The 9320-nt window shown below is 42.2% G+C and overlaps 2 protein-coding genes, 1 long non-coding RNA gene and 1 other non-coding gene across 4 annotated transcripts in view; 2 read left to right on the forward strand and 2 right to left on the reverse strand.

The window, feature by feature from the left end:
* The first annotated feature begins 1231 nt into the window (after positions 1-1231).
* Positions 1232-2909, forward strand: LOC133649821 (uncharacterized). Its single transcript, XR_009826155.1, has 3 exons — positions 1232-1699; positions 1770-1886; positions 2809-2909. It is a non-coding gene; the product is annotated as an uncharacterized LOC133649821 (long non-coding RNA).
* A 784-nt stretch (positions 2910-3693) lies between these two features.
* On the reverse strand, positions 3694-3766 carry trnav-cac (transfer RNA valine (anticodon CAC)). Its single transcript has one exon. It is a non-coding gene; the product is annotated as a tRNA-Val (tRNA).
* A 935-nt stretch (positions 3767-4701) lies between these two features.
* LOC133649822 (early growth response protein 1-like) lies at positions 4702-7232 on the reverse strand. Its single transcript, XM_062046497.1, has 2 exons — positions 6619-7232; positions 4702-6094 (listed from the first exon to the last, which is right to left on the reverse strand). Exons 1-2 carry the CDS (start codon positions 6773-6775, stop codon positions 4938-4940), a joined length of 1314 nt encoding a protein of 437 aa, XP_061902481.1. The 5' UTR covers positions 6776-7232; the 3' UTR covers positions 4702-4937.
* Positions 7233-8369: 1137 nt separating this feature from the next.
* hspb9l (heat shock protein, alpha-crystallin-related, b9-like) overlaps positions 8370-9320 on the forward strand; it is a 1016-nt gene continuing 65 nt past the window's right edge. The window contains exon 1 of the mRNA XM_062046498.1: positions 8370-9320. This exon is cut by the window's right edge and continues 65 nt beyond it. Coding sequence (XP_061902482.1) covers positions 8493-9125 — 633 coding nt within the window. The 5' untranslated portion in view covers positions 8370-8492 and the 3' untranslated portion in view covers positions 9126-9320.

Genomic DNA, 9320 nt, shown 5'->3' on the forward strand with positions numbered 1-9320 from the left:
TATATATATATATATATATATATATATATATATATATATATATATATATATATATATATATATATAAATTCCCCTGGGTCGGGGGGTTTCCTCTTTGAACAATCTGCTTGTCTAGTGGTTAAACTGATTAAATGTTAACATGTTGCCAGTGACTTTGTGCCAAAAAGTTACCACCGACTCTTCATCGTCCTCGTCGTCATCTGAGGAATCAGAAGATGAAGAAGAGTCTGAGAATGGAGTTGATGAAGGCTCTGAAGGAGAAGAAAACGAGGAGAAGGAGAATGAGAGGTCAGTGGGTATTTTTTAAATTGATTTTTGTTTGTTAAAAACAAGTGTATAATTTCTATTTTAACGCAATTGTTTGTTAAAAAAAATACATCTCAAAAATTAAAACTGATAGGAAAAGATGGCTTAACTTAACATTTTTGTCAATATCATGTTAGTGAAACACAAAGCAATTTATATTTGACCTATTCTAAACTAAAGGATTGAATAATGGTGTGCAGTACTTAGTTGCAACCAGTCGAGGCACTGTTGTTGAGTCACACGTAACTATAGTTCGCTGCCTAAAGAGTATGACATGGAAATAGGAGTGAAATAATAAATAAGAACATTAAATAATGAATGAATATAGCAAATAAAATAGAATGTTTTATTTTATTATATAATCAAATAGTATATTGCATAATTATAAGTTAAAATAAAAAATACAAATAAATTAATAGAATCACCTAAAGAAATAATAACTTTAATTATATTTACAAACGATAACTAAAATTGATTAATACAAATAAATAAGATAAAATAAATTAAAGTTATATTGTATTATATCATTAAAAATTATATTGTATAGTGATGAATTATGATGAAACATTAAAATAAATTGCTAAAATCATTAAAGAAATAAAAACATTTGAATATATATATATATATATATATATATATATATATATATATATATATATATATATATATATATATATATATATATATATATATATATATATATATATATATATATATATATATATATATATGTTTTAAAAATAACGATAACTATATTGAGTCTCCGCACAAGTGATCAAAGAAATGTTGTCAAATGCCAATTCCTGTAATTCATGTTGAAGTAACTGTTAAGTGTAAAATGAACACCAGCGACTGTACCTTTATAAACCATCATTCCCTCATTCCCTAACACATTAAGAGTTTGCACTGAGCAGGGGTTTAACAGCTTGGGCTTTTAGCCCGGTGGTTGCGCTCTCGATTGTCATTCGGAGGACACAGGTTTGAACCCCAGGTAGAACGGATGGCGAGTTACAAGTGGACATGACAAGAAAATATTAGAGTCGACACTTCATTTTTTTTTGCTTTTATTTCAGCATTTTTGCATGAATTTTGTCGTTGCAGTGACTATTATAACACCTGCCTCAATAGCACCTGTTTCACGTCAGTCGTTTGTGACAATCAGACCCAGATGATCAACTGTTGTAAATTCAAGCCCGCACACCATGTCGAATCATCAGCCACGATTGCACTTTGTGTAACGCGTTCTTCTCCGTGCAGCCCTGAATGCAACTATTGAGGTACTTTTGACCACTTATGGGCATCAGGGGAAGGAGTTTTGCTGGACCGCAGATTTGGAGGACACCAATCAAAACCTGAACTGCATCAACTATGTCACAAGTCACTTTGCTGACAGGTAAGGAAGGACATGGTAGGGCAAATGCTGAAAGCTGATGACTCCTTGCTTCTTTTGTTTTAATTTGTAGATGTGAAGATACAGTATGTCCGAATGTGAGATCAATTCATTCAACATCACTCTGTCTAACGACCGCTGTAATGGCACATCTAAGTATACATAGGTTGGTTACCAGTGTGTCTGACAGGTGAGGATGAATACTTTTTCTAATGATTCCACTGAGGGAAACGATACAAACAAACCGCACGCAAGGGTCAATAGTCACTTGCGGGAGTGAGTAACAAAAAGCACAAAAAGTGTCAACCGCTTCAGATTCATCAACAAAAACTGCACTTGTCGAAAAAGAGGGTATTTGTAAATGAAGTAGATAGATTGGAATACTTTGGACCAATGTCTACTGATGGTGAACCTTTTATATTGATATGATTGAGAAAAACGTTACAAATGGGCCATAGAACACAGCCTTGGGCAACACCATTTCTTGTTTTTTCATTGTTAGACTTTTTTTTTTTTTGAAAAGTAGGCAATATAATGTATTCCAGGATTCATCAACATAAAATGCCCTGGTGTGTTATTTTAATAAAAAATTTGAATGTCTTTAAAGGAAGTACACCAATTGTACAACGCTTTGTACATCCAACACGTCCACTGGTGGCAATAATTTTATTTTGATAGAATTAGGAGTAAACAATAAAAATGGGCCCCAAAATACATGCAGCCTTGAGGAACACAATTTGGTTCTTTTGTCATTGCTAAACTTTTTTTTTTTGAGGGGTAGGCTTTAAACCAGCCACAGTAAACTCAAATCCAGATACATCAATTTTGTTAATACAAACAACTGATATTATTTTGAACTTAGAAGATTGCTACTGTGATACTTACTACAACATATCTGATGGCTATAGTATACGTTGCATAGAGGATCCAGGATCGCTACAACATATACCTTAGCCTGAGGGAACACCTTTCGATTTCAGAACTAGTATTTGAACTAGCATTAATATTGTACATACTTTATGATGTTGAAATATATGTTGGTGCTATGTATTGGTTTTTACATTTGTATCCAAGTCTGACTTTTTTCTGTTTTTGTTGTTTCTGTTTGATAGAACCGCTATCTATGATGAAGAGTTTGGCCAGTTTCCTTTGTTGTGTCACACAAATATGTACTCACTGTTGGTGCCTTAAGGGTGAAATAAATCAAGTTACTATAACCTGACTGTTATCTTGAGAAATACATAATATTAATATTAGTATGTTTATACTCAAATTAGTTGTATGAAACTCCACAAGTAACATGGTTTGGTGGGGTACGGTTCAGCTCATTCCTTGTTGATGTCTTCCATCCATCCATCCATCTTCTTCCGCTTATCCGAGGTCGGGTCGCGTGGTCAGCAGCCTAAGCAGGGAAGCCCAGACTTCCCTCTCCCCAGCCACTTCGTCCAGCTCTTCCCGGGGGATCTCGAGACGTTCCCAGGCCAGCCGGGAGACATAGTCTTCCCAACGTGTCCTGGGTCTTCCCTGTGGCCTCCTACCGGTCGGACGTGCCCTAAACACCTCCCTAGAGAGGCGTTCGGGTGGCATTCTGACCAGATGCCAAAACCACCTCATCTGGCTCCTCTCCATGTGGAGGAGCAGCGGCTTTACTTTGAGCTCCTCCCGGATGGCAGAGCTTCTCACCCTATCTCTAAGGGAGAGCCCCGCCACCCGGCGGAGGAAACTCATTTCGGCCGCTTGTACCCGTGATCTTGTCCTTTCGGTCATAACCCAAAGCTCATGACCATAGGTGAGGATGGGAACGTAGATCGACCGGTAAATTGAGAGCTTTGCCTTCCGGCTCAGCTCCTTCACCACAACGGATCGATACAGCGTCTGTTGATGTCTTGGTAATATGAATTCCAAAACTCTAAAAAATTATTTAAGAAATATTTCTGTATTGTAAGAGGTTCAAAAAAAATCCTAACAAAATTTTAATTTTGAGTAAAAACAATAAGTGTTTCCGCCCGGTTTCGAACCGGGGACCTTTCGCGTGTGAGGCGAACGTGATAACCACTACACTACGGAAACTTTCTGTGGAAGGAGGGTATGTAATTAAATATTTAATAGAACATATACCGCAGGTTGAATCAGTGTCTTACTTGTCAATAAACGAATCATTTTGGAGCAAAAAACGTGATAAAGTGGAAAAATATGAGTGAGGCCCAGAATTTATGGACGAGTCTCACATTCAAATGGTGGACTGCGCCCTCTGTTGTCCAACAAAAAACTAACCGTGCTTTTTCACAGATTGAAAACAGGTTCCAAACAAATCATACAAACACAAAAAAATTACATAAAAACAGAACATTCGTTTAGGTAAAATAATGCATTATATTGTGTATGAATGTATGTGTTTTGCTCTTCTGACTTAATGGACGGTAATCGTCCATTGCCCAAGATCCAGTCCGACCTGCAATTCCTGTTTGCCGTCTGACGTCACTTGACGCATGCGCGCACACGTGTCGCCGCTGTTCCAAGAACATTCCACTGACATGACTTAAATTCAGTTCCCTGAAATTTAAATCAAGCTCTCATCCAAATTGCTGGCATTAAATAAAGTGAATGTAATCTGGGTTTGCCACACACGCGCACACAATACGGACTTTGAGTCAGACAGCCAGCCAGTCGGAAACTCCATATTTGGGCATAAGGATATCCGCTGAACAAGGAGGAAACTCCATATTTGGTTTGTGGCTTTTATAGTCTTAGTGCAGCCAACTGGCTGCAAGGAAAAGTACACACATGCACACACACGCACACACACTCAGTTATATAAATACACCGTGATCGTTTTAGGGATTTCCTTTCATATGGATAATCTGCTTCTGTGTTGTCAATGTAAAATACTTCCAGATACCGGAAGAGCTTTTTCAGTTATGTGCTGCTTTGTTTAATTAGTTTCAAATTGTTGTGCTTATTGTAATAGTGAAAGTGTCAATAAACAAGCAACAAATGATGCATTTAAGATCGACATTTTATTATTGTTCCTGTTAAGAAACACATTTGATATAAAAATCAAGCCACATACCTGCATGTGAACAAATAAACCTACACAGTAGATAAATATTGCGCATAACATTTGTACAAAAATAATTATATGCATATATTTACATTCAGATAACAATGTATGTCAAATTGCTGACTGTTCTTGAAGTTTCTGCACTGTTCCAGTGAGAGGTCAGAGGTCAAGTCTTCCTTTTTAGCAGATGTTGTGTAGAGAGGCAATGCTGGGCGGCCGATCTGATGGAGGAGAGGAGCAGCTGGAGGAAGAGGAGTACAGGTTGGGGTAGCTCGGGAAGGATGGCTGCAGATTTAGTGATGACTGGGGAAAGAGTGCGGGCTGTGGGGGGGACGCGGAACTATGAGCAGGTGAAGAGTAGGAGGAGGAGCATGCTGAAGAGGAAGTAGGAGGAGTCTGGGAGGGAGCAGGAGGATTCCTGTCCACTTTCCGTTCCCGATGCCTCTGGTGGATCTTGGTGTGCCGCTTGCGCTCGTCGCTGCGGGCAAACTTGCGCCCGCACTCGGCACAGGCGAATGGTTTTTCCCCCGTATGTGTGCGGATGTGAGTGGTCAGGTGGTCACTTCGGCTGAAGCTGCGCATGCAAATACGACACTGAAAGGGTTTTTGTCCCGTGTGGACACGCATATGGCGAGTTAGCTCATCCGAGCGGGAGAAGCGGCGGTCGCAGCCCTCTGCGGGACACAGATAAGGGCGCTCCTGTGGCGACGTTTTGCACTGATGATTGAACTTCCTGCCACGGCATGGCTTTGTGAGCTTGCATGCATGTGCAGTTTGTTGGTTCTGGAACTGAGAGGAGAAGGCCTGGATGGTGGAGAGTGGCGTAAATGGCAGCTGTTGGGGATTCCCGCCTTGTGACATAACAGGTTTCTGGTCCTGGTTCAGGTGAAGCCCAATGTCCTGTGACTGAGGCAGGATGTAGTCCGGTAGCAACGGCACCACAGGCTGGATGCCCATTCTGGAGGTGGGGTAGGCCGGAGGAGGCCCCTGTGACAGGAAGGGAGCAACCTGGGAGTCAGAGCCGGCAGGCGGCAGCACGGTGAACTCCGAGCTGATATCGGTGGACCGAAAGCTAGGCTGGGTCAACCCTGACGAAGTCACCGACAACGTCACCTGCGATGAAGAGGCGGGAACTTCTGCACAGGTTGCAGGAGGGGCAGGGGGGGCTGTGACACTGACCAAACCACTAAAGAGGCTGAGGAGAGGCTCAGGCCACATGCCGCTGCCAGAGGTGGAGGAACCCGGTTCAAAGGTGAAGCGTCCATTGTACGCCAGAGGGGGGATACGAGGGGTCAGAGGGGGGAGACTCTGCAGGTCTGACAGTTCTGACAGCAAATCTGAAACACAAAACAAGAAGAACACTTGTAACTGGCTGATCACTCATTTGCATAAACTCTGAATCTTAGTCACAAACACATCTTCCCTCACCTCACCGCAAATAAAACTCAAATATCACGAATCACAGTTTTTTATTATTTTAAAAATAAAATACAATTCTACAAATTTGTGGGCCTAAACTAAGAATTTTCAAGCATAAAATGGCACATTTAACTTAAAAAGTTAAAATATTAAACTTTTTCTTTATGAGTTTACTTTGCGGAAATGTTTTATCACGTCCGGAACCAATTAATAGCGATAAATGAGGGACTTAACTGTACATGCAAGATACAACTTTATATTTTTTCTGCTCACATTTACGTACACACACACACACACACGCGCACGCGCACACACACACGCACACACACACATCGTAAAGGGCACATAACTTTTTTTTTTGGTCATTTTCTTCACTACAACATGTGTTTGTTCATTCACATTAAGTAGTCTATAAGGGGCAATAAAGTGATGCCACACTCACCTCCATAGCATCCGTGTTCACCGGCACCCTCTGCGGCGTTCTGCAGCAGCAACTGCAGCTCCTCCAGCTTCGGATAACCGTCCAGCGGGGAGAAGCATGTCAGAGGCTCGGATATCTGCAGGGTCGAGAGCATAACCTCCGCTTTGGTTGCTGCCATCTCTTTGGGACTCAGCCGCTCCTGGAGCTCCGGGGCACCGGCACGCTCTTGCTGACGCTGCCCGAGGACCGAGCTGAGTGAAGTAGGGGAGGACGGGATTTGCTCCTTTGGGGGGTACGTCGGACCATCGAACGAAGCCAATGCGGATCGAACCTTGTCCGGGATCCCAAGGAGAGTCCCGATGGACGAATAAAGTGATTATTTTGAATGAAGGGGGTGACAGTGCTTCCGGTTGGGCTTTTTCACGTGTCGCGAAAGACAGGACAGGCGCTCTAACAGGTTCCCGCAAAGAGGATTCCTGGGCTTTATAAAGACTCTCTTCGTGACGTATATTACCAAATAAGGCAAAGAGGAAGCCCATATATGGTCAGATTGGTGAACTCCCACGTTGGGCTGCCAGCACACTTCCGGGTACGAAGACTTTTTTTCAGTGACCGTCTAGCCCATAATTCCGTCCAATACGGAGATTAGACATAACAAACCAAATACCATTCGTATTAACATTCTAGCGCCACAATAGGAAATGACTGACACGCGTCAACAACAAGGATTTGCCCGACATGTAATGGCGCCTCCTTGTTTAACGTCATCACTTCCTCGAGCCTTATTTGGGTGTGTTCCGGACAGACGCCTGACCTCGGAGGGACTCTCCCCTACCGTGCACGTCAGCGCCATGAAAAAACACGATGACACCAGCTTAACCCCGTGGAAAAATAAAGGTAATTTTCGTGTAAAACATTACTTGAAAGTCATGGTTTTTGATTTTTAAATCAAATGTGTCAATAGAAATGCAAAAGTGTAAAAAACATTTTGATAAAACATGGAGGATGCGGGCATCGATCCCGCTACTTCTCGCATGCTAAGCGAGCGCTCTACCATTTGAGCTAATCCCCCTACAAGAACACAATGTGAATTTATTTATTAAATATTTTACTTATAGAATTAATAATCATTCGGTTATTTAGGGAATTAATAATCATTCGGTTACTTATAGAATTAATAGTCATTCGGTTGACAGCTTAATCTCAAGTAAATATGTCATAAATCAACCGTCAATCACACATTAAAAAGTGGTAAGGGCACTTTAGCGGCTGTCGTAAAAACAACAACATAGACAACATCAGTGCTTGCCACCTATTGTGGGTATTATCATAAATAACAACAAACATAATCAGTTTCTGTTTGTTATGTCTATAAACTAGTTTCAAGACACTAGACCACCAAAAACAACATGATTAATAAACATTAGGGAATACAGCAATGGGTAAACGTGTGTTTTTCAACTAAATATTCTTCTTTCCTGTCCAAATTGACCCATTACTCGTTACTTGTAATGTAAACATGCAATTTCACTAAATAGTAAAATGGTTATTACATTATATATATATTTTTTTACTGTATGGTCAATTACAGGTGGATGTCCTGTCATGCTACTTTATTTATCTAGTATGACAGAGTAAAGCAGCAGAAATAGAACAAAGTGTGCAATATGTTGGCATGCAGCAGCCGGCCGCACTAATACAGGCTGTGCTGCATTTAGACTCTGACAGTGTCACACACACGCACACACACACACACACACACGCACACCCACATGGAATGCTTTGGAACTTTCTGGCGGGTATGCATGTATATAAGAAGCAGGAAAGTCCAGCATCAGACAGTTCAGACTCTAGACCCCAAGCTGTGATCTGAAGAAAACAGGAAAAGAAGCAGTATGTTGTGCCCCAGCATCTTCCAGCCGTCCGCCGTCGCCATGACACCGTTTATGGACATGCACTGGCCCGTCCGCAGCCTGTGGCCTGAGGCGCGTCCTCTCTTCTACCACATCGAGCAGGAGATGCTCCGCCATATGCAGGAGATGCGACAGAGCATGGAGTACATGGAGCGGCTGCACCAGAAGATCTTCGACGAGATCGACCACACGCCGGCATCCGCCACCTTCAAACCCATCGCCTTCCACGAGCTGAGGCCCAGCAGCGGCAGCTTTGCGCTCAGCCTGGACACCAAGGAGTTCTCCCCTGAGGAGCTATCAGTCAAGCAGGTGGGCAGGAAGCTGAGGGTGAGCGGCAAGACGGAGAAGAAGCAGGACGACGGAAAGGGCTCCTATTCGTACAAGTGTCAGGAGTTCAGGCAGGAGTTTGACTTGCCGGATGGCGTCGACCCTGAGACCGTCAGCTGCTCACTGGTGGGAGGTCAGCTGCAGATCCAGGCGCCACGGGAGAAAGCAGTCAGTGACGGGAAGGTGAGAGTGGTGCCCATCACCGTCACGTCCACTCCGGCAATCACAACGTCCACCGTGTCCTCTGAGGGGTCAGAGGTCAATGGCCCTTCTTCGACAGAGAACTGAGAATTAAAAGTGTGAAACCTCTTCTTTGTTTGAATCTGAATCAAAAAAGCCTGTTTAAAAAAAATTCACCCAGCCAACAAGTATGGACAATATAAAAGCACTGAGTCGCTTTCTATTTCTAAAAATGATGGATGATGCCTTCACTGACATTCTTTTCTTTATGTGTATGTATGCATGTCACAGCACTGTCAAAAT

This window comes from Entelurus aequoreus, linkage group LG05 (genome assembly GCF_033978785.1).
Source record: "Entelurus aequoreus isolate RoL-2023_Sb linkage group LG05, RoL_Eaeq_v1.1, whole genome shotgun sequence".
Taxonomy (NCBI): domain Eukaryota; kingdom Metazoa; phylum Chordata; class Actinopteri; order Syngnathiformes; family Syngnathidae; genus Entelurus; species Entelurus aequoreus.

What these genes read in the sequence shown, in the direction of transcription:
- LOC133649822 (XM_062046497.1), bottom strand. Translation starts at nt 6,775, where the DNA reads ATGGCAGCAACCAAAGCGGAGGTTATGCTCTCGACCCTGCAGATATCC. An exon ending in TGAACACGGATGCTATGGAG is followed by an intron (nt 6,095 to 6,618) that starts GTGAGTGTGGCA and finishes TTTGTGTTTCAG; the next exon opens with ATTTGCTGTCAGAACTGTCA.